General features: G+C 46.4%; 1 protein-coding gene across 3 annotated transcripts in view; it reads left to right on the top strand.

Moving 5' to 3' along the window:
• The window catches only part of LDLRAD3 (low density lipoprotein receptor class A domain containing 3), a 247447-nt gene that overhangs the window by 90065 nt on the left and 131950 nt on the right, over positions 1 to 25432 (top strand). For all 3 annotated transcript variants that reach the window (XM_057695997.1, XM_057695999.1, XM_057695998.1), the window contains exon 3: positions 24644 to 24769. In XM_057695997.1, the coding sequence (XP_057551980.1) occupies positions 24644 to 24769 (126 nt within the window). The remainder of the gene's footprint in view (positions 1 to 24643; positions 24770 to 25432) is intronic.

The following is a 25432-nucleotide window of genomic DNA, read 5'->3' as shown; positions in this document are numbered from 1 at the left end:
CCTGAGAAGCCCAGGCAGGTAAGAAGCATCCCAGCTAGTGTGTTGGCCTCCGGAGCAAAATATACTAACAGAGAGCGCTAAGTAATGTGGTAGTGACGTGGTTAGTTCCTTGATTTGCTTTTGAGGTGCTTTCGTGCATATTGTCTCCTAAAGAAAGCATATGCAGAGCTAGTGCTATCCCAGCGCTGCCCGTGAAAGCAAATGACTTTATCTGAGCCAGAAATGAAATGCCCAGGAAGAGGTGCCCGACCTCTGGAAATCTCAACAAGGAACGCCAACAAGATTAAATCCCTGTTAATGGCGGGTGACTCTGGGAGGTGGGATAATGGATAATTGCTCTTTTCTAACTTATTACTTCTGTACAAGAGGGAGTGCATGCTGTGCTTCAGAGCACACAACCCTGGCACAAACCTGCTGGGGGTTTCCTGGTTCCTCTGCATCCTGGGTAAGTTACTGAATCTCTCTGTCCCTCAGTGTCCCCATCTGTAAAATGGGGAATGATCAAATAGTATCGGCCTCATAGACTTTAGATATATTTATACCTGTTAGGTGTTTAGACAGTGCTTGACACTTACAAAGCCCTTGAGAGGAATTGGCCATTGTTATGAATAATATCGTTACATACGTGCAATAAGAGGTTTTTAGGCGATTAAAAGGTGTATAAAGAGAAAGGCTGCCCAGGTCCTAGAAACTTATGTGTGAAGGGTCTAGAAAATCTGCCGTAAGGACTGATAGGGATGTGTGAGGACCCAGCTCTCTGTTTTGGGGTCTCATTTTTTCATCTCTATAGAGAGGAGTGAGACTCCCATCAGTGTGTCAGCCTGTGCTTCTTGGAGGGCCAAGGGTTAGTGCCCCAGAGGGAGAGAGGAGAGCAGGGGAGCAGAGGGGCCTTTGAACCGGGGCCCTTCTCTCTCTGAGAGCAAAGCAGCTGCGCATCTCTCTCTTTTTAAATATCTGGTGGGCTTTGCATAAGATTTCATTTTCACAAGCGGGTCTGCAGTAAACAGACAAGAAGAGTCGAATCCCACTGGGCCAAATCCTGAAGAACTCCCTCCCACCCTCATTCCAGCCTGACATCTGCCATTCCAAAGGCAGTACGGTAATTGTCCTTTTCCAGAACAAAGCTCACTTCCAACATTCATAGCATGAGAGTTCTCAGAAACTTGCTTCTTCTGATGAGCCCAGACCTGCTTTCTGGAGCTCTTTAGCGGTAGCTGTGGGGCACCCGAGGAGCTAATGAATTCCCTGGTTTTAGAACCTGTTTTCAGGCTTTGGATGATCTCAAGTTCCAGCTTCACTGATTGCTCGCTGTGTGAGCGGGTGAGGGCCTCTGCCTGTCGAGGAGAGGATGTGAGGATGTAGGCAGAGGGCTTTAGTGCAGCGGTGGCGGGTGTCCGGGACGCCACTGCTCTGGGAATCGGAGGTGACTGGTGAACACGGGCTTGCCATTCTCTTCCTGTGGCCTCGGAAGAGTCACTCCGACAGCAGAGCTGACCTGTCCTCCGATGCAGACAGTCTCCAGGCCATCTTCCTTCAGGGCTGTTGACCCTGCTGATGGGCCATATGCCGCTAAGAGCCAGCTTTTTACAGTTCCCGTAGGGGCTTCCTGGAAGTGTTGTGTGAGCACCTTCTGGAAGTTGTGGGTCCCTCTTTAAAACAGTCACCCTAATACTAGTGGTCAGCCTCACTCACCCACAGTCATGGCCATGGCCATGGTTCCTGTGGAGGCCGTCAAGGCCACAGTCTTCCCATTGCTCCGCAGGGTGTGTTTCAGAAAACACACACTGTGGATGGTATGACCATGCTCTGATGCAAACCAAATCTTGGCACGTGTGAACCACGATGAAAACAATACACATGTGGGACGCACTTTCGCTGTGCTTTCTCTTGAACGTTCCAGTTCTTGTGCCAGGTTTTCCCTCCATGTTCGGCATTTCAAAAATATTTTGTTTTTCATTCCAGACAGTGGGAGTACAAAGGCAGATTTGTTTCATCACTTAATTTGCTAATTCTGCCAGGCTTTTTCTCCCACCAGTTAGCAGTCCTCCTTAAGGTGTTATCTTGAAGGCTGGCCTTTAGGAGAATTATGGAGGGGCAGGATCGTATTTACTCTGTCTGTGTGTGGCTGCAGAGGACGTGACTAACATCAAAACAAAACAAACCATTTAGGAAACTGAAGAGTGCTCCTGTGAGTGGCTTCTAGGGTAGGTTGGTAGGCTGCAGCTGAGCAGGGTAAGGGAGCAGACCTGTCTTTGTTCTTGACCCTGCGTGGAACTTAAGGCATGTGATTTTACTTTTCTGAGCCTTCTTTTCCTTCTAAGTAGAAACCTGCCCTCTGGTTTCTGCCCAGAGATATTAGTTATTTACAGGATTGACCTGACCCAGTTTGTTTGCCTCCCTTCTGATGGAAGTGTAGAACAGGAAAACACCAGCAGAGGCTGCTGCTTAAGAAGAGTGAAGATGGATGGATACATAGATGGAGGGATGGATGGATGGAGGGATGGATGGATGGATGAATGGATGGATGGATAAAAACAGGGATCTCCCATTTTGTAACCACATCCCCATTCCGAAGCCTTCCCGCCCTCCTCCCCAGGCGAGGTAGATGCCCCTGTCCCTGTTTCCATAGCCCTTTTCTACCTTATACTTGGAAACAAGCAGATACAGTAAAGGGCATTGGGTACCATCTTCCAGGTGACATTAGAAGCTTCAGGACAGCCAGAAGAGACCCTGCATACATCTTGATCACTGTTATACCCACAGGAAACCGTGTCAGCTCCTGGCACATGAAGGATGCTCGATACCTAGTTTTGAATGAACCAGTAAACAGATCCTTGCTTGCCTTCTTATATCCCTCTCACACTGCTGCTCTCTCAGAGCTGGTTTTCTCCTACCAGGGAGCCAGATGGGATTGCTAAGCAGGAACAGGACTCCTCCCACCAATAACACACACACACACACACACACACACACACACACTCTCTCTCTCTCTCTCTCTCTCTCTCTCTCTCTCTCAGCCCCCAGGATGTGCAGAGGTTCACCTGATGGACTTGCTTTAACAGACTGACCTCATCACCTTCTTTTCTCCCTCCCCCATCCTAATTCCTCCTTGTTAATGACTCATTCTTGTGAGGATGCTTTTTCCTCCCGGCCCTCTCCTTTCCCTCTGGGCCCCAAGGAGTGCGGCCTCTAGGACAGCCCTGCTTGTCTCTGTCTTTCGAAGCCTCTGCGAGGACATCTATGATTATATCTCGGTCATTGGGTCCTAATATTTTGCTGGGATTTGAAGACCAGAGGCAGGGGCTAGTGAGGGCTTCCGTGTGCAGATTCAGCTTTAACAGCTGCTCTGTTTAATTCCAGGCCACTAGGGACACTGTGTTTAGCACAGCCCCGGGGGAATGCTAAGCTTTGAAGCACTCTGGTTTTCCTGGGCTTTAGTATTCTCGTCTGTAAAAATGACTCGATCATCCCCATGCCCCCTGCAACTGTGGAGGTCTACAATTTAAAATAGAATGTTCTCCTCCCTGTGAAAACAGAAGGGTTTTCTGGCTTGTGGGCATACACATAGAGGAGTGGATTTAGGCCCGGTTAGGCTTAGGTGGAATGGCGGAGACCCGGAGTGAGCATGCAGTGTAGGGGCTCTGGGGTCAGACCGTGCAACTTATAACTGTGTACCAGGCACCGTGCCCAGGGCTCTACCAGGATGATCGCATTCAGACCTCATCCCTGCTTCCTCCAAGGAAGTCCTAATTAGTGTCCCCATGGTACAGATGAGGACTGAGGCTTAGAGAGTTAAGAAATTGGCTAAGGCGCTTGGGTGGCCCAGCCAGAGTTTTGAAAGCAGACCCTGAGGCTTGAGTGAGCTGATTGACGGCTCTGCTGTGCTGCCCCCTGCAGGTAGGTGCGTGCTGTGCCGCTCCGTACAGGGAGGTTTTCAGGGTTCAGAGCTTCTGGCCTCCCTTGCAGAGGGAGTGCACCCTGAATGCCCTATACAACACTTTCTCAACTGAAAAAAAGGATGACATTTTAAGTGTTTGGCCATTGTTCTGGAGGGTGCAGCAGGGGCTGGAGGCATCGGAACCTATATGGGGGTTCCATCAGCAGTCTCTTGCTGTCTTTGGTCAAAATCAGCTGCAGGCATATCTCGGGGCACTCTGCACTAGATGTGTGTGCATGAGGGTGCTCGGGTACGTTTCCTCGCACCCCCAAGACCCTCCCTCCATTCCAACACAGAACTTCTCAAATTCTGTATGTACTGGAAAGGCAAGGGGATCTTGGTAAAACACAGATTCTGATTCAGTGGGACTGGGGCGAGGCTGATTGCATTTCTAACTGATTGTCTGAATTTCTAACAAACCCCCAGGAAATTGCCAGTCCTGCGGGTCTGAGGTCTCTACTTGGAGCAGAGAGGGTCCGTGGGTCCCAGGCTGGCTGTATCAGAACGACTCAGAGTCCTCAGTAAGCAGCTCTCTAGGACCTTCATGGCAGAGTCCCAGTGAGCAGGTCTAGAATGGGACCCAGAAGCAGCAGGTGTTCCTCGGACCACACTATGAGAAAGACTGCCCAGCTCTGTGGTTCCTTAGCCTCTGTGGTCATTGGAGTTCCTGGGAATTGAGGCCACTTGGGGGAAGATTGGTTCATGGGCCTGGGGTGGGGCCAGGAGCCCTCTTGGGTCTTATTTTCCCAGGTGAGTCTGACCTTCTGTCCTGCACTCAGGTTTGGGACTTACCTTCAGTTTCTCCCCTGGCCCCAAGCTCTCCCTCCTGCTGGAGTCCTGCCAGCTCCTGCTCTGTTTTTCTGCTTTGCTGTGTCTGATGTGTACCTCTTCGGTCCTCTGCAGTCTGACTTGTGCATCCACCACCGTGGTGAATTTGCTCTGGGGACGGTCACCAGGCATCTCCTAGTTGCCAGGTCCGGGAGGTGTCGCCGTGCGATCCTGCCTGACCTCCGAGCAGCGTTCAGCGCTGTTGCCCTCATCCTCCACTTCCCTCCTCTGCTCGCCGGGGTGCCACCCCCACCCCATCTCCTGGCTGCTCTTCTCCGTCGCAGAGAGCCCACTGGGTCTGCTTCTCTGCCACAAACGAATCCCTTCCTTCCCATCTCATACATCCTCCCTTGATGAGCTCCCATAAACTAGTGATGCCCAAATATTTATTTCCTGAATGGTCTTTTTTAAACCACATATCAGGTCACGTTACTGCTCTCCAACTTAAAACGGGAGGCAGAGGACCTTGGAGCCGCCAGCCTGGGCTCAGACCCTGGTCCTGCCCCTTGCCAGCCAAGGACTCTTGTGCAGGTCTTTGAACTTCCTTCGCTGCAGTTCTCTCATCTGGAGGCTGGGATGAAGGGCCCAGTTATAGGTGGAGTGCCCAGTTATACTATGAGCGCTCATAGATGCTGCTTTGAGTTTGTTTTAATCATTCGTAATAAGGAATGTGAGTAATACCAGCAGCCCAGCAGCTCCCAGGTCACCTGTAGAGTCAAGTGAGACTCTGAAGTGTCTCTGACCTGACCCTTCCCTGCCTCCTGCATTCCTCCCCACCTCCTTGTCTCATGCCCCTGGGCCTTTGCACATGCTCTTTCCTTCTGTGCCTCTGTCCCCCTGGCACAGCCTTGGAGCCCCCAGGAGCAAAGGGCCATGCCTTCCTTTGTGTTCTGCTCAGTCTCAGGGGTTCTTTTTTTTTTTTTTTTAAGAAATGTCTTTTATATATATATATATACATATACACACACACATATATATGTATGTGTGTGTGTGTGTGTGTGTGTGTGTGTGTGTGTGTGTGTGTCTTAGTTGCAGCATGCAGTATGTAGTTCCTTGCCCAGGGGTTGAACCCAAGCCTCCTGCATTGGGAGCTCGGAGTCTTAACTGCTGGACCACCAGGGAAGTCCTCAGGGGTTCTTCTGATGCATGAGTCCTACTGTACCAACTTGACTTGCTCATATGTCTGTGTCCTTGTCAGACTCTTTCAGTCATGGTTTCATCCCTGGCATTGAGTGTGGCTGACACTCACCGTGAACTGTGATGGTCATTGTGTAATGAGCGAATGTTTGAGTGACAGTGAAATCGAAAGCAGACCCACTGGCGTGGAGGGCAAGCCCTTGGAGTGTGTGACATTATCTTACCTTGTTATGGTCAAAAACTTAAGAATCATCCTTGGGGCCTCTCTTTTACCAGCTGCCCCCATTCCCTAATCTAGTCCATCAGCAAGCCTGGTCTGAGCAGTGAGTCTCAACAAGGGGTGGTTTTGACTCCTCGGGTTAATGTCTGGGGCGTTTTTGGTTGTCAACACTGGGAGTGCTCCTGCATCTAGTGGGCGGAGGCCAGGGATGCTGTGAAACACCCTGCAGTGCAGAGGACAGCCGCTCATTCCAAAGAGTTCTCCAGCCCCAATGTCAATAGTGCCTAGGTTGAGACATCCTGGTCTAGAAGGTTCTGGTTCTGTTCACAGCTCTCCATCTTCCCCGCTCCCACACTAGCCCAAGGCACTCCTGTTACCTCCTAGGATGGTCTTCCTGCCTTGGCCTCCGTGGCCTCAATCCATTCTCCACCAGGCAGCTGGGTGATCTTCTACAAAGGTACAGCAGATATAATCACTCCCTGTAATGCTTCCCATCACACTGGGAATCAAACCCCGACTCCTTCGACCAGGCTGGGGAAGCCCTCCCTGATGTGGCTCCTGCTTTCCCCGACTCATTGCACCCCCATCCCCAGGGCGTTCTGCTCCAGCCCCACCCTGTCGACCTTCTTCCTGTTCTGGGTTCTTTCCAGTCTTTGGTGTGACCTTGAGATCTTCTCTCCGCCTGGGCTGCTCTCCCCTCATCCCTGCTCGGCTGGCTTCTTCTTGTCATTGAGATGTCCCTGTAACTGCTTCTGCCTCAAACGTTCCTTTCCTGATGACCCCAGCTACCCACACAGTCACTCCTATCACATTGTCTTACGTCTTCACATAACACCATCTGGCTTTGCGTGTTTGTTTGTTGGAGCTTCCCTGCCTGGTGTAGGGCTGTGTGCATCCCTGTTTAGAACAATACCGGGCACATAATCAGTTATCAGAAAAGCGATGGAGTAGGAGCAATAGTAATAGCTTATATAGAGGAGCCTAAGAATTGCTCTAAGGATTTGTGTTGAATCTCCGCATCATCTGCATTTTATAGGTGAGGGAACTGAGGCACCAGACATTTATGTAACTTGTCAAAGATCATATAGCCAGAAAGTGGCAGTGCTGGGATTTGAACTTAAGGAGTCTGACTCCAGAATCTTAATCACTCTTCAACATTCCACCACACTGCTTGTAGAGGAAATGAGTGTGGAATAAGGATGATGCATTCATATCCCTTCTTCCTGAGTACGCGATGGTAGGGCCGTCTTTGCAGGACTGGAATTTTGTCTAATCTGGCGTCAAGTGTTGTAACCCTCTCTCATTTTGTGACTCACTTATGTCTGGGTGATGAAGAGAGCGCACCCAAAATCTCTTTTCTTGTAAATGGTTAGCTTTTAATATTCTGGACCTAACTCTCCATACTCACCACCAATCTTGCTTCCTTGATTGCTTTGGCCACTAGGAAACTCATACTAAAATTTGAGCCCTGTTGCTCATAATTGTATGATCCTTCATGGAATGTGTTCTGTCTACTACCTTCTTTTCTTCTGTTTGCCTCCATCATATCCCATTTTCCTCATTTTTAGCTGATTTCCTTTCCGAAGCCAACTCAATCTAAGAATTGAGACGGAGCAAAAACAAACAAATATATGTGGAAAGCGTGTCCCTGAGCAAGTTACTTAGTCTCTCTGATTCTCAATGTTCTCTGTACAGTGTGGGTAATCATTCCTGCCTCACGTTCTTTTTTTGGTGGAGTAGAGATGGAGTAAAGTGTTATTTTCTTACTTTCTTCCCTCATTTATGGTGAGCATGAGGGAATCCCGTGCTGGTACCTGGCCCCGTGGAGGCGATGGAAGGCACCGGGTGGTTTAACCTGTCTTATCAAGTCACTGCTTTCCACTACTAACTGGTGGGCTCCATTACAGAGACGCACGGCAAATGACAGGCTGTCAGCTTGTCCTGTTTCTGGTGTCTGTTTCCACTATAGTAAATTGGTTTTTGAGCGGCAGAAAGATATTAGGTCTAGCAGGTGGAAAAGACTCCACTGCTGTGCAGTGGGCTTATATATAAAGTCTAGCCTGATAAATAGGAAGCATTTACTGGAAAGAAAATGAGTCAGGCTCCCAGGAACTTTTTATTACTGTGGCAACAGGGGATTTAGCCAGCCCCGCTTTGACTAGTGTATGCTGTAGTAGTGAGGAATGCCAACTGTTATGTCTTAATTGCTTATTAGCTCATAGAGTGTCCCAGTTTATACACTAATTGTTGCTGGAGAAAATAGCCCTATTTGAAAATGACCCAGTCACCCATTTCTTAGTACTGAGCCACTTTAGGGCTTTAACAAAAAACAGTAATTACAGTAATGAAAGCTCTTAGCCTTAGTGGTGCCGGGTAGCTTCTCAATGAATCCTTACAACCACATTGTAAGGTTGTTTCATCATCCCATTTTACCGATGCGGGAGTTAAAGTCCAGGGTAGTTGAAGTCCAGGATAACGCCCAAGGTCACAGTTCTGGGAAGGCGTGAAACCAGGATGTGGATCCAGGTCTGACTCCTAGTCCTTTATCTTTTACTGTTAATATAGGGTTATTTCTTTCTTTAAAGCGGAAGAGGCAAAAATTCAAGAGTATTGACTTTTCCCTAGCATAGGGTTCCTCCACCTCAAAACTATTGACATTTGGGGGCCCGATAATTCTTTATTTGTTGGGGGGCAGCATCCCTGGCCTGGCCACTAGATGCCTGTAGTACTCATCCTGGCTCCCCGCCCGTCTCCCCAGTATTGCCACATGTTGCCTGGGGAGCAAAGCAGAAGAACCAAGGAGGAATTTGGCCAATTTAGTACCTTCCTGGAAAAGAGCAACTCTTCCATCTCGGATGTCACCAACCCTCCTAGATTTCAGGAGTTCTTAGGAAGTCTTGTTTCTTTGTTTGGTGGTATTCAGAGAGCTGTGCCACTCATTGCCAAGATCTAATTTTAGAACATTCTCATCACCTCCAAAAGAAACCTTCTGTTATTGATTTCTAATTTCATTCCATTGCGATCGGACAGCACACATGGTGTGAATTCATTCCTCTTAAACATAGTGAGGATTGTTCTGTGGCCTCACAGTTGGGATTCCCTGGAGGATGTTTCGTGTGTGTTCTGTGTTGTTGGGTGGATAGTTCTCTGGAGAAGTCTGAGGTCTCGTTGGTTTATTCAGTGTCGTTCATGCCCCCAGGGTGGCTCATGACCGATGTCATTCCTCATTGGTTCTCTGTCTCGTCATTCTATCCATTATTGAAAGTGGGGTGTATGGAATCTAAAAAAGCAGTACTGATGAACCTAGCGGCAGGTCAAGAATAAAGACACAGAGGTAGAAAACAGACTTGAGGACAGAGGGCAGGAAAGGGAAGCTGGGACGAAGTGAGAGAGTAGCATTGACATATGTACACTACCAAATGTAAAATAGATGGCTACTGGGAAGCTGCTACATAACACAGGGAGATCAACTCTCGATGAGGGGTGATGACCTAGAGGGGTGGGATAGGGAGGGCAGGAGGGAGGCTCAAGAGGGAGGGGATATGGGGATATAGGTATAAATACAGCAGATTCACTTCATTGTACAGCAGAAACTAACACAACATTGTAAAGCAATTATTCTCCAGCAACTTTTGGAAGAGAAAAAAAGAGAAAATGGGGTATTGAAGTCTCCAATTCTTATTATTTAAATGTCTGTTTCTCCTTTCAGTTCTGTCAGGTTTTTTTTCATGTATTTTGCGGCTCTGTTTTTAGGTGTATATATTGTCTTCCTGATGGTTTGACCATTTCTTCGTCTTTAGGAACATTTTTGCTCTTAAATTCTGTTTGTCTGATGAGAGTATAGTCACTCCAGTGGTCTTCATTTGGGATAATTTTTTTTTTTAAACCCTCCTGGGTTGTTCTAATGTGCAGTCAGGATTGAGTGTCCCTGCTCTTGGAAGATAAGTTAGCAACTGAGGATTGATGTTTTGTCTTTAAAGTCAGCCCTGGGCTACCAAGAGATGACATCTGTGGGATTATGTGATTCCTGTGACTGGTATTGAAAGCATCATAGAACCCTCTGGATACCTTGGTGAAAACCTTTCCTAGAGCAAGATTTATAGTGGATTAAGTACTGTTATTTGGGAAACAGTTGTTTTCAGGTTACCTCATGACAGACAGAGAATGGTCTCTTGCTCAGCCTTTCGGAGCAGCCAGAGGCCTCCTCCTTGTCTGTGCCCTGTTGACAACCACCCAACAAAGGGTTACACCTGCCGTCTCTGAGTGAAAGACCTGTTGTCCGCGGGTATCACCACATTTAATCCTCACATCGTAGGCCTTTCCCTGGGGCTCTCTGCAGGTGTTGTAGCAACAATTAAGGAGACAGACTCTGAGCTCCAGGGCTGCTCTGTGGATGTGGATGTGGAGAGGGGCAGGTAAGAGGAGCTGTCGGACCCTTCTTGGAAGCTAATAAGAAATGCGCTTTCTCTTCACAAGTCTGAAGGTAAAGAATACACACAGAAATGAGGGTGTTTTAAAAAGGGAAACCTCACAGTTTGTCAGGGGCCCAGAGGGCAGGTGAGGGTGAAGGCTCTGAAAAGTAAAACTTGCTTTTGGCAAAGATGACCTTCACCGCCCAGCAAGATGGAAGGTGGTGTAGAACGGATTCCTCATTTTTCGTTTTTATTCAAACTGAAAACTATCTATGATTCTCACATCCCCTGACATTTTTTTTTCTTTTTTACTTTTTATTCTCATTTCTTAGGAGTTGTCCCTTGGATATTATCTTTCATAGAGTTAGATGATGCTGTTTTTGAAGTGTTCTTTTTAAGGTGGAAACCGTTCTGTTCTGGGTCTGTGCCCACATCTGTTCTTAATCCCAGGGGCTCTGATACATCATCAGGGAGTTCTTCCTCGAAACATTGAAAAGCCTCCAGAGGCTAAGTTATCGGACCCATATTTATTTATTATTGTCTTAGAGCTTTTTTTCCTCTCAAGGTTTGTCTCTAGAAGAATCAGTTGGGGATGTCTTGGTTTCCTGCTTACAGAGTCTCTGGAATTTGCATTTCAGTACCTACGCACACAAACGTACCTTCATACGCATTACATGCGTTATAAACAGCCAAAATAAGTAACCTCAGAAAACCTTTAGATTATAAAATAATGTCCTAATCCCAAACTTGCTAACTTGTTTTGCCTTTTTACTGTCATTTTTAATAAGATTATTTAAAGGGCAGTGGCAGGCACTTTGAATTCCCCGATCATTTATAGAGACTTTTTCCCCTAAAAGCCCAAAGAATATTACAGACTTGGCTCTCTTTAGTTCTTCCAGGGCTTTTTGGGAGGGAGGAGATTTCCTTGACTCACAGAGCCTTGTAATATCCTTATGAGTCCATAAAAATTTTCTTTATAAAAAACAAATCTGACACATCACTTTCTTAATAGATGTCCGCTGGCTCCCAGGGTAAGTGTGCAAACTCCTGCCTGTCTCTCTCTCAGCCTTACCTTCTGCCACATTCTGTGTTCTGGATACCCTAACTGCTCCCGGATCTTATAAACCACACCCTGTCACAGTTTGCATCGTTCATTTTGCCTGGAATGCCGTTCCCTCTTCTTTTTCACCCACACACATCTCCTAATCCTTCAAACCCTAATAAAAGGCACTTGCTGTACCATGCTCCCTGGTCCCCCAGGCTGCATGGGTTGAGCTCTTTTTGAAGTTTGTCTTGCACTTTGGTCACCCCCCACATATTTTTTTAATTAAAGTGTTGCTGATACACAATGTTTCAGGTGTCCAACAAAGTGATTCAGTTATACATATATCTATATGTATATTCTTTTTCAGATTCTTTTCCCTTATAGGTTATTACAAGATATTGAATATAGTTCCCTGTGCTTTATAGTAGGTCCTCGTTGTTTATCTATTTTGTATATAGTGGTGGGTATCCATCACCCGCGTATTAATTGAACATACGCTGTGGGCAGAAACTGTTTGAAAATAATAGTAGTAGCTAATAACTTTAATAAGAATAGCTAATACTATGTGATAATACTCTATAATACTGACACTAAATACTATATACTACTGTGTTTATAGTCTAATATCAAATAATAATAATAGCTAATATATAATATATATGATAGCTAGTACGGTATGAACTATCATAGCTAATAGTGTGTTCTGGAGAAAGTTGTAAGCAACTATTATCTTTCTCATTTAATCCCCACAGCAACCCAAGAAGGGAGGTACTGTTCATTTCACCATTTCCTGTTAGGGAAATGGAGGCACAGAGAGGTGAAGTAACTTTCAATACATCACACAGCCAGTAAGTGGTCCCAAACCACTTGATTCAGTATGTGAACCCAGGCAGGCTGACATGCAACCCTGCATTTAGTATATAATAAGAGTGTTGAAAGGTAAATGTTTATACAGTTTTTATAGTTCTTATATCTCATTGCAATTATCTGTTTATTGTCCTTTTCTCCCCCTTCTTCTGGGTCTGCTGTTCCTTAGTGAGGGGTTTCCTGCTGGCGGAAGTTATGTTTGATTCTCTGTGCAACCCCCACGCTTGGTCCTGCTTGTACCATAAAGAGACTCTGAGAATTAATGTTAATGGAATGAGTTGCTGAAGACTAAGGCCTCAGGTAGCATAAACATGACATTGGTTTCCATGTGATTTTTCTCAGAACCATCCATATATGTGAAGAAGAGCAGTTTGTAGAACCATGAACCGTGTTAGGGAGGGGAGACTGTTATCGGATTCCTACTAGATATCAAGCATTATGCGGTCTTCTCTACATGCAGAATCTCACACTGAAGTCTGTGCTGGCTTTATGCCCCCTTTACAGATGGGGAATACTGAGGCCAGTGGAGCTTAAGTGACTTGTCCAAGGCCTTAGCTGTTGTGGGGCAAAACGGGGATGGAAACCCAGATGCTGTCTACCCTAAACCCTTCTGACCTTTTAGCCCCAAGGCTCTAGACCTCCTATTTGTGTTATAAAAGAGGGGATGTTTAGAAAGAATTTTCTACTTGAATTTTCTTACAAAGCTGTTTCAACTAGATGCCTTCTTTCGATATTTATATTCCAGCTACCGTGTGGTCTTTTGCTGTCTCCACTCCCCAGTGTGTATGTATCTCTGGAACAGCAAGCTGACATTTTAAGAAATAATACATAGCGATATCTGATCAATAAACCGGTAGAGTCCACTCCAGTAGTCATGTGGAGTTGCACTGCTGGAACAGGCAAAGGGCTTTTTTGCTCAAGCAATAATGAATTTTCAAAGGCTTCCCGGGCCTGCGTTTGGCTCGCTGGGCTGTTTGTCATCTGCATTTTGACCACAATGAAAGGTCTGTTTCTCTCCCTCCCAGACTTCTTAGAGTCCAGGAATATATTGCTTTTTAAAACTCTGTTATTTTTATAAGGCCCTTTTTGCTTTCTTGCCTCCAACCAGGAAGTCATTTTTGACTTTTAAAAGGAACCTTAGTTTGACTTTTTACAAAATGAACCAGGAGACTGAATATAGTAGCGGTTTCAGATCCATTACATTCTGTAAAGTGTTTAGCCAGTGACGGCCGCGTGTGGGTATTCACTTTGGGGGTGGGGGGTGGGGGTGTGTATGATGATTCAAGGTACGTTAATTTTATAATTTGATTTTTTTCTGGTTTATTCTTTGGTGTAGGACTTATACTTCCCACGTCTTTAATGTGAGTGGAATGGCATCTAGCTCATAACACATTCCTTATGATAAATAGGGTTTTAAATTTTTTAAACTAAAGAAACAACACTGGTCCTTTTACTGATATGAGAAGCGAGTTCATACTGACCCCCTTGCATTTCTTCCATTTCCTCACTCTTCCTGCCTCCGGGCCTTTGCACGTGCTATCCCCTCTGCTTGAACAGCTGTCTCTCCACAGTCCCACCGGCACTGACGTTTCATCTCCTGTGTATCCTTGTTCTTTGAGGTATGACAGAGTTTGTGAATTAACATGAGTGCAATGAATAACCGAGTCAGGACTCAGCCTGCCTCAGCATCACATTGGTTTGCGCCTGGGCTGTGTGTGGGGTGTCGCCGCTGGGGCTGACGTTCCTCTGAGGAGGCTTTTCTGACGTCAGCCTGCCCCCCTGCTTGAAATTAGGTGTCCTCTAGCTCCCCCTTCAGTGCACTCCTGGCACTGCGTGCAGAGGCTCATTTACCAGCCGGCATCCTCCCCATCAGATAGCGAGCGTTGCTGCATCACCACACAACTGACTCAGGGCCTGACAGATAGTAGGATGCTCAGAAATATTTTGTTCTTTGCCAAGAGAGGGCAGTGGAAAAAAATGTTGGCCCCTTGGGCCCTATTTTGTGTTGTGCACAGGTAAAGTATAAATCCGTTAAAAAGTGAACAGACCTGGTTAAGAACTTGAAAGTTCTAAAAGGGCCTGTTTGTTGGAACAGCCACCATTTGAATATGAGCCCACAGCTTTTGGCGTAAAGCTGAGTTGTTTTGTATCTTACACCTGATCAGGGGAAGAAGAGAGAAACTGTTAAAATGGGGAAAGGGCATAAAGAGGCCTGTTGTTTGCTTGTGGCCTGTTGTCTCCTTCCTCTTACGGTAAATATGGCATCTAGGATGGGTTAGACTTGACTCGAGGGAGTGGTGGTCAGAGCAGGCCCCTGCAGCCAGAATTCTTGGAGTGGTTGCTTGTCTGTTCAGTGGCAACCTCAGAAAGAAAAAATAATGAGGTCTTTCGCTCTCTGGGCATAGACATAGATGGAATCTGCCCGAGAAGGGTATTCACACTTTTTAATGTTCGTTGGAATTCACTGTGTGCTTAATAAAGATGCAGATTCTCCCAGAGGATAGGCCCAGGAATCTGCATTTTACAAGCATCCCTGGGTATTGTGCTGTAGGTGGATCACTGACCTGCTCTTCATGAAACAGTGCGTTACGAGATGAGAAATTCTGGAGAAGTATTGGTAAGCAGGACAGTCCATGGAATGAGAAACTGTCCTTTGTCGGGTCTCTTAGACAGAGGGGAGAGCGCAGCCTGGGAAAATCAGCTCAAGGAGCAGCTCCTGGAAGGAGGGACACTTTGCATTAGCCCGTGATTAGTGTAACCCAGGGAAACCAGTTCCAGCAAAGATCGATGCTCCGTACCCAGTGCGAATTTAGAAAGATAGAAAGAAGAGTCATGGTTTCCTTGACTGGGTAAGAATGTCCCCTACTCTGCAGAGTAACGAAATACACAGGTGTTAAAATGAGGAGAGACAGAGACAGATGGAGCATCACAGAGCACTGGCAGCAGTGAGGGACCAACAGAACATACATGCAGAGGAACCGCGGGGTGTTCTCAGCCTGCTCCTAGGAATATCATTACCAGCAGGAGAGAATCAGCCCTCCTTGAATTTTCCTGGGCTGGAGGCTTTTCCCATAGCCATCTGTGGCCAGAAGGCAGTACCAGTTCCTCAGGGAGGAGGCAGTCGATGATCAAAAGATGCCAAAATGTGAAATACGCATATCCTTTGACCTAGCTGTTACTGCTTAAAGAGGGGGGAAAATAATGTGTGCATCTGGATCTGCATCGTTTATTGAAATCACCCCAAATATCCGTCAGTAATGGGACTTAGGGGTACATAAGATGCAGCAAAATTACCCTTAGCCATTAAAAGTGATGGTGTGGACCTGTAGTTATCAACATGAAAAGATGTCACAATATGTTGTTAAGTGACAAAAGCAGGTTTCAGAATAGCATAGTTATTTGTGTGTGCATTTAAGCAAAACTGTATGCCCAGCTTTCTGTTTATAAATTCAGTTAGTAGTTATTGACTAACCTATGTACCAGGCACTTTGGGGGGCTTTGGAGGGAGAGCAACAAACAAGATAATGGTCCTTTGCCACTTGGGACCAGCAGCATCGACATCGCCTGGGAGAGTGTTAGGAAGGCAGAATCCCAGGTCCATTCCAGACCTGCTGCATTTTGACATGGTCCTGGGGCTGTCCACTTACATGCGAGAGTTTGAGGGACGGTGCTTTTGGAGCATGTTTACCAAAATGGTGCCAGTGGATTTCCCTGGGTGGCGGCAGTTTGGGGTAATTTTTGCATTGCCCTTGTCCGTTTCTCAACGTTTGAATTTTTCACCGTGAGGTATGTCTTGACAAAGCAAGGATGCTAATCTGGCAGAAGACCCGAAGGCTCCTACTTCTGGTTCTGTGAGCTGTCTGGGGCACACGCTGGCAGGATCCTGGAGCGAGAATCAGAGGCGAGCACAGGGGGGAGGTGGTGGCTGTGGCTCATTGGGGTCACCCTGGAGGTCTGGAAGAGAGACCCTGAATACCCGCAGCTGAGGCTGGAGCTGTTGCTGCGGCCTGAGAGATGCTGTAGGTCTGATGAGCTGAGTTCCTGGCTGTTCTGGCTGAGCAGAGAGGCTTCGGCATTCAGACTCTGTCCAGCTCTTTAGTGTCATCACTACAGGAGAGTCTAGACCAGCAGCCATTGACAGCAGACCTGCACTGCAGTATCCATTATCTTCCAGGCCCAGTGGGCAACCCTGAGCCCTGCCTGGGCAGACCGGGAGACACAGGCATGCTGCCTGGGAAGAGCGTTTCTGTCCAAGGCTTGGGAAGTTCTGGCCATGTGGAAGGGGGGGCTTTCAGTGTCCTGAGCCCTTTTCTTGGGGTCTCTCTTAAATCTGATCCCTGATGAAGGGGTTGGCAGGGTATGACCCAATAGCACCCCACCTAAAGCACAGGTGTCGTTGAAAGAGGGTAGACGCAGGGGCATGAGAACTGGACTCCAGACCAGTCTGATCCTAAATTAACTTTGTGACTTTGGGCAAGTCCCACATTACCTCCTTGGGCCTCGGTTTTCTCATCTGTGAAATATGAGGCTCAGTCATTGAGTGAAGCTGTGTGGACTGCCTCCTGGGCCCCAGACGTTTTACAAAGGAAGATGGGGTCTTTGTTATGAAGGCCTCCGAACCTGATGACGCTGGGATGTCTTCTGGTTCCCCGCTCGTTCTGACGTGATCCCCAAAGACGGGTCCAGGGGCTTCGGCCTTCTTGCATTTTTCTTTAGGGCGATAGTGAGTAGAGGTTATTGCGGGTTTATGTCCTTGCTGGTTAAAAGAAGAAGTTGGCAATTGTGTTAGTCCTTCCTCCACTCCCATCTCGTTTTTAAGAATGTTTTATTTTACTGATTGGTGAAATCATCAGGCTCTAAAAGGAAAGGGAGGAAATAAACCAACCCCAGGAGAGCCCTGAGCCCTGTCTTGCTGCTGGTAAAAGCTGCTGCTTTGAAAAGTTGACAGAGCAGGTCCTTGAGAGTGGTGGATTCACGTTCAGTGGGATGGAGTCATCCTGCTGCCTTTGTCCAGGTGGTTTTAGACAGAGTTGGCCTTCCCCCTCTGCCAGGGGCTGCTGAGTTTCATGCTGAAATCTCCCCTTCGTGGAAATGGGGGCGAGCTGGGGACACTCCAGACTTTGTCCAGGACCCCTCGAGCCCCACGGGTGGTCGCGCAGGCAGAGAAGTTCTGTCAGCAGCGGGCTTCTCTCTGCCAGGTGCTCGCAGGCCGCCTGTGATCTGCCTCGCAGTTGCCTGAGCAGGTGCCTGTCGATGCAGATGTACATCATAACAGGACAGGCTCCCTGACAGACACGGAAGCTGAGCATCACTGACAGGGCAGGGAGTCTCGTGAGTGATTCCCAAAGACGGTGCAGGGCCAGGGCCAAAGAGCTGGTCAATGGAATGGTACCTAATGCATGTATAATTATTCTTGTTCTCTTTTCTCTTTCTTTGTCTCATAAAGTCTAGTCCTTTGGAGATGAGTCAGGAAGTAAAACTTGAGCCTTGACACTGTTTGTCAGCCGTGTCAGGCTCCTTTGCTTCTGGACCTCAGTTTTCTTATCTGTAAAATGGGTTTTTGTGAGAAGGAAAGGAGATGCTATCTGTGAAACAGAGCACAGTGCTCAGCCCGTACTAAGTATTCAGTAAGTGCTAGCCATGATCACCCAGCCCCACTGTCTCCTCTTATAGGCTCATTTGTATGTTTGGCAAGTATTGATTAGGTACCCGTGGTAGGCCCTGTACAGTTTGCAGCTCCTTCGAGAGCAGTGAATGAAAGTATACAAATGAGTGTGTGTGCGTCAGTCAGACCGCTCGGCGCAAAGCCAGTGACATCCCTCCTGTGAAGGAAAGAAAGAAGCAGAGTAAGTGCCTGAGGCTGGGGATCAGGGTTTTGACTGTAGACAGTGCACTGTTTAAGGAGACCTCAATAAAGTGGAGGAGTGAGCCATGCGACCCCTGGGAGAAAGGCATTCCAGGCAGAGGGAACCACAGGCTGCAAAGGTCCTGAGGCGGGCCTGTGCCTGATGGGCCCGAGGAGGAGCTGGGAGGCCAGCATAGCCAGAGCACAGAGAGCGGGTAGGTGTGAAATTGAAGGGGTGCTCCGGAGTTGCATGATGCTGTGATGGGGGCTGTAGCCCTTTGTAAAGTGTTGGGAGGGCAGTGACATTTTGAACGGAGGAGTGATGGACGTGCTGAGTTCACAGGGCAACACTCTCAGGTTAGATGTCAAAGCCTGTAGGCAGCCTTTCTTCCCTGATCCCCGAAAGGGTAACAGGTGCCTGATCCTCTAATCTGAGTGTCTGTTGCTGGATCTTACCTGTGAGTTACTACTGTGGTATCTGCTTAATGGTGCCTTTCTGTTTCCCACATCTCTTCTCTGTTTATTAATTGGAATTCTTCTCCCTCACTTACGTTATGTGTTCAACAGTTATGGGTCCAACAGATCTCTGGGTTACAATCCAGTACTCTTGTTGCTAGTTTTGTTGCTCAAGTTGTTCTAGCGTTGGCCTTTGGGAGCTCCGGCAGGTTGACTCCTGTGTCCTTTGGACACGCCTCCATCATATTTTGAGCACTTCACTTTTCTGACAACACAAGACACTCCAGGTTTATCTTGTATTTTCCCCTAGGAATGAAGCACTTCTCCAAGGAGCCCTGGTTCTCTTTATTGGATAATAGTATTTAGAAACCAAGATCTAGGTGCTGGCTGTGCTTATTGCTGTTGGGGTGTACTGCTGCCAGTCTTTCTTAGATGAGCTAGGAAATATACATATGTACACTAACCCATGCACACACATGGATCTATAGTTTTGTCTTCCTGTCTATCTATCCATCCGTCCATCCATCTATCCATCTATCTATCTATCATCTATCTATCTGTCTATCTATCTATGATCTATCTATCTATCTTTACAAACCTTGAGTTCATACTGATGCCTTCAATTCCAGTCCTAAACCTCAGGGTTCATTTTAGTCTTCTCATTCCCTTTATTTGTAATTTCTCCTTCTGAGAGTGAGAAACCTTGCTCTTATTATCTGTAATATACTTACCTACTTGTTCAATCCTAGTATTACACAAAAGGCAGTTTCAGAATTGTTGATTCATACCCCTGTGAGAAACAAATATAACTGTTTGTTATAGTACTTATAGAGATATTTATACATAAATACATATTTGTATATGTACTTATAGTATTTATATAGTCTGGAGTATTTGTGAACAGTTCTTTTTTTCTTTAGCCTTGTAGAATCCAGGCAGAATAATGTTTACCAGAGTTACTTAGGCTACTTCTTTTCTTCCCCACCTCCTTCAGTGTGGTGCTTATTTATCTGTAATATAGGTATCTTCATTTGTTGTTGGGTTTTTTTTTGTTTTTTTAGAACTTTATTGAGATATAATTTACAAGCCATAGAACTGATCCATTGTAAGTGTACAGTTCAATGTGTTTTTGTAAAGTTACATAGTTTTGCAACCTTCACCACAGTCCAGTTCTAGAACAGCTCCATCATCTCATCTCCATCTTGTGTCCATTTGCAGTCAATCTCTGCCCCTGCCTCTGGCGCCAAGCACCCACTGAGCTGCTTTCTGCCTCTATAGGTTGACTTTTTTCTTAAAAAAAATTAATGTAAAGAGATACTATCTGAGATACAGTGATCCTAATTATTTTGTTTTCCGTGATTGTCTCTTTCAGTATTTGAATTAATTATCAAAATGAAAAAATCTCTTGCAATATTACTTGGAAGTAATTTCATAGCTTCGAAGAAACTAATGTGTGAGATGATTTCAAATTAGTTTGTACTCTGTTCCTTTTCCTCCTTCCATTAATAGTGCTTTCATTCCCCAACTTGCCCAACAACGAGTATCTAAATGAGTACAAGTAGCTGGAAAGAACCCAAAAGCCATCCAACCATTTTGTAACCAAAGAATGATTCCAGGAGTGGTGTCCATGAGATGAGGTATAGATTCACACATGGAAGGTAAAACTAAAACTAGCAGCTTCCATAAGAAACCGTAGAATATTTTTTTTTAATCTGATCTGCAACTTGCAAGATTTCTTTTCTTTTTTTTTTTTTTAAACTCTTTATTGGAATATATTTGCTTTACACTCTTGTACCCGTCTCTGAGGTACACCAAAGTGAATCAGCTGCATCTACACACATATCCCCATATCCCCTCCCTCCCGTGACTCCCCCCACCCTCCCCATCCTGGCCCTCCAAGGCATCTTCCATGAAGTTGATCTCCTTTTGTTATACAGCAACTTCCCACTAGCTATCTGTTTTACAGCTGGTAGTGTAAATATGTCTATGCTACTCTCTCACCTTGTCCCAACTTCTCCTTCGCCCCTCACCCCAGCCCCGTGTCCTCAAGTCCTTTCTCTACTTCTGTATCTCCACTCTTGCCTGTCACTGGGTTCATCAGTACCATTTCTTCAGATTCCATATACATGTGTTAGCATACAGTATTTGTTTTTCTCTTTCTGGCTTACTTCACTCTGTATGACAGACTCTAGGTCTATCCACCTCATGACATATAGTTCAATTTCATTCCTTTTTATGGCTGAGTAATATTCCATTATATATATGTGCCACATCTTCTTTATCCATGCATCTGTTGATGGTCATTTAGGTTGCTTCCATGTCCTGGCTATGATAAATAGGGCTGCAATGAACATTATGCTACTTGTTTCTTTTTGGATCATGGTTTTCTCTGGATATATGCCCAGTAGTGGAATTACTGGATCATATGGTAGTTCTATTTTTAGTTTTTTAAGGAACCTCCAAACTGTTTTCCACAGTGGCTGTACCAGCTTGCAATCCCACCAACAGTGCAGGAGAGTTCCCTTTTTTTCCACACCCTCTCCAACATTTATTGTCTCTAGATTTTTTGATGATGGCCATTCTGAGCGGTGTGAGGTGATACCTCATTGTGGCTTTGACCTGCATTTCTCTAATAATTAGTGATGTGGAGCATCTTTCCATGTGTTTGTTGGCCTTCTGTATGTCTTCTTTGGAGAAATGTCTGTTTAGGTCTTCTGCCCATTTGTGGATTGGGTTATTTGCTTTTTTGGTATTAAGCTGTATGAGCTGCTTGTATATTTTGGGGATTAATCCTTTGTCCGTTGCTTCGTTGGCAAGTATTTTCTCCCATTCTGAGGGTTGTCTTCTTGTCTTGTTTATGGATTCTTTCGCTGTGCAAAAGCTTTTAAGTTTCATGAGGTCCCATTTGTTTATTCTTGATTTTATTTCCATGATTCTAGGAGGTGGGTCAAAAAGGATCTTGCTTTGATGTATGTCATAGAGTGTTCTGCCGATGTTTTCCTCTAGGAGTTTTCTAGTGTCTGGCCTTACATGTAGGTCTTGAATCCATTTTGAGTTTATTTTTGTGTATGGTGTTAGGAAGTGTTCTAATTTCATTCTTTCACCTGTAGCTGTCCAATTTTCCCAGCACCACTTATTGAAGAGGCTTGTTGTTGTTTACATTTCATTTTGAATGCCTCCCACACACACGTGGTTGATTCTAATTGTTTACTTTTCAGGTATGTGAAATATTATCATGGTTCTAAGAATCAGAGCTGTACAAATAGAGATGTGTGCGCCCTTCTTATTCCTGCTACCTCGTTCCGTCTCCATTTCCCCCTTCTTTCCAACCCTTTCCCACCCACCCCTGTAGGTAACCAGTCTCTCTAGCTTCTGGCTCATCCTTCCTATGTTTCTTTTGCACAGATGACCCAATACATGTATGTTTTCTTAAGTCACCTTCTTTTGCTATATGGAGGGGTAAAGTACTGCAGATACTCTTTTGCACTTTTTAAAAATTATTTTATTTATTTGTTATTATTTTTTGGCTGTGTTGGGTCTTCGTTGCTCTGCACAGGCTTTCTCCAGTTGTGGTGAGTGGGGACTACTCTTCATTGTGGTGCATGGGCCTTTCAGTGCAGTGGCTTCTCTTGTTGCAGGGCACGGGCTCTAGGCACGCGGGCTTCAATAGTTGTGGCACACGGGCCCAAGGGCACAGGCTCAGTAGTTGTGGCACATGGGCTTAGTTGCTGCGTGGCATGTGGGATCTTCCCGGACCAGGGCTCGAACCCGTGTCTGCTGCATTGGCAGGTGAATTCTTAACCACTGCACCACCAGGAAAGTCCCAGTATTCTTTTGCACTTTGCTTTTCTCACTTAACAGTATATCCTGGAGATCACTACTGTAAGTTCATAGAAGTCTTCTGTAATGAGCTTTTTATACTTTGGTAATCAGAAAAAGAAATTTAGCAGCTCAAGGATCAATTTAAAAATTCTGTAAGCCTAGCGGTGCTGATGAATAGCAAAAACTCTGCCATTACTTGAGCATCTAATGTATGCTGTGCTCTGTGCTAAGCATTTTATTATAGACTGTTGCACTGAATCCTTCCTAGGGCCCTATGAGATAGATGTTACCTCCAGTTTACTGATGAGGAAACTGAGGCTCAGTAATATTTAGAGACTTGCCCAAGGTCATAAAGAGTAGAGCCACAATTTAAACCCAGGACACTCTCTCCCAAGTTTGTGCTTTGTGGAGGGCACACCAGCACCATTACAGTATTTTCAGGTTAAGACAAAGCCATGTGGGTTTTTTAAACCTAAGCACATCTCAGACCTTAAAACCCTGTTGATTGTGAATCAGCTGTTGCCAGAGTTGGCATATTACTGATGGCAGGAACAGGAAGGTAATTTACTGCCTGTTTGTTCCAAAGAAATGGGCCTTCCTTCTTGAGTTCCACGGGTCCTGCCTCTAAAACAGGAGACAAGAGGGATGCTAGGTGGGGCCTGCTACCTGGGATGCAGCAGTACATCCCGTCTCACCTCGTAATCACAAGCCAGAGCATGCAGGACCATTAACGGGAAAGCACATCACCCCACGGGGCTGTTTGGTTAGCAGGGCACTCAGTCAAGCCCGAGTTACAGCAGTCTCTGTTGAAACTGTTTGTTCAGCAGGAGTGGAAGAAGGATTTCTTTGAGCAGGAGTCTGGCTTCTGTTGGGAGAAGTGACAGCCCCGGGCAGAGAGGCCGTACAGTTGAGTTGGTTGAGAGCGTGGCTTCCGGACACAGAGTGCTAGGGGCCTTACCCCAGAGCTAGATTTTCTAGCCATGTATCCCTGGGCAAGTCACTTCACCTCTTGAGAGCATGTCTGTAAAATGAGGATAAGAACCACACCCATCTTTGTCAGGGGACCCCCACGACCACCCTCAGTTTCGGTGATTTGCTAGAAAGAAACACAGAACTCAGCGTACAGTCATAGCCACGGCTGTGATTTATTACAGTGAAAGAATACAAAGCAGAACCAGCAAAGGGAAAAGGTGAAGCAGTGAAGTGAGAGGAAACCGAATCCAGGCTTCCAGCATCCTCTCCCAGTGCAGTCACACAGGAGGCACTTAATTCCCCCACCGTAAAGTGTGACATCACATGCAAAATGTTTTCTCCCAGGGACGCTCGTTAGAGACTCAGAGCCCAGCCTTTTTACCGGGGGCTGCTCACACAGGCACCCTCTGTCCAACATGTGCCCAGATCCCAAACTCGCAGAAGAAAGGCAGGTGTTCAGCGTTCACTGCACTGTTTGCATGAATAGTTTAGGCACACTGAGCAATCCCCGGGAGAGAATGGTGTGAAGCTTCCCCAAATCCCAGTTCCCAGATGCCAGCCAGGCGAGGGCCAACTTTGCAAGCAAGCTTCTCTGAGGATGGCAGCCTCGGGCCTCTTAGGTGCACAACTCTTTTCTGCTCACCATCCTATAGGGTGGTTGCTGCATGCCTTAACTGAGATGATGTAAAGCACTGGGCACACTGTCTCGTTAGTAAACGCTCACCAAATGTAGACAATTGCTTTGATAGGGTGTGAATTTTGAGTGGTTCTTCAGCATCTTCAGCTCCATTCATCATCCATCGACTCACCCATTCATTCCTTTGTTGAGCACGTTTTGATTGGGCCCTGCTGGTGCGGGGGTGGGTTTGGCCTCTTTGGGACCTTGGTGGCCGTGGGTGAGCCGCTCACTTCCTGGAGGATGATGCACGTGGGCTTCCAGTCTGGCTGGGTGTTGGACGTGGGTGCTGGTCGTAAGAAACTCTGGGGACTTCAAGGTAGATGTAAAAGGACCCAATTGCACACTCTGAGTTAGCGGGTTGGGTATGCGGTGGTCAGAAAACTTATCCTCCTGTGTCTCTCTGTCTCATTTGTCCTCCTGCAGCCAAGGCTAAGTCGAAATGCGGCCCGACCTTCTTCCCCTGTGCCAGCGGCATCCACTGCATCATCGGCCGTTTCCGGTGTAACGGGTTTGAGGACTGTCCCGACGGCAGCGACGAAGAGAACTGCAGTAAGTGCTGGGGCCCGCGCACCGCGCTCCCCTGTTCATTCCTGCTGGTGGACCCTCCATCTCGGTCCCTCTCATCTTTGTGCTTCTTATACCCACAGGCTCGGGGCTTTTCTGTCATTACCTAGAATCTATTTGTTACCACTTCTTTCTTGTGTGGATGTGTAGACGCTCAGGTACCATTTATCAGGGCCTCTGCTGAGTGCCCTGGGCTGGGGCATACGTTGCTTTCAGTTCTGACGATGGCTCTGTGCTGTGAATGCAGGTGTGTTATCCCCATCGACAGATGAGGACTTGAAGTACGAGAGGTCAGTGGACTTATCCAGAGTCGCACAGCGTATCAGGAGCAGAGCCCTGTTCTGGGCTCATTCAGACCCTCATCTGATTGACCTTCCCACTCAATACCCCATGTTTAGGTGCTTGCTTTCCTCTCACTTTGAATTCTTTAAAGAAAGATGTTTGTATATAATTATATACACACTATAAGAATATGCTCTTGGGAGTTGCCATGTGATCCAGCAATCCTGCTCGTGGGCGTATACCTGCAGAAAAGTCTAATTCAAAAAGACACATGCACTCCAGCGTTCATAGCAGCACTGTTTACAATACAGCCAAGACATGGAAGCAACCTAAATGTCTATTGACAGAGGAATGGATAAAGAAGAT

Source organism: Hippopotamus amphibius, chromosome 9, assembly GCF_030028045.1.
Source record: "Hippopotamus amphibius kiboko isolate mHipAmp2 chromosome 9, mHipAmp2.hap2, whole genome shotgun sequence".
Lineage (NCBI taxonomy): Eukaryota > Metazoa > Chordata > Mammalia > Artiodactyla > Hippopotamidae > Hippopotamus > Hippopotamus amphibius.
This window is presented reverse-complemented; position numbering and strand designations above follow the sequence as displayed.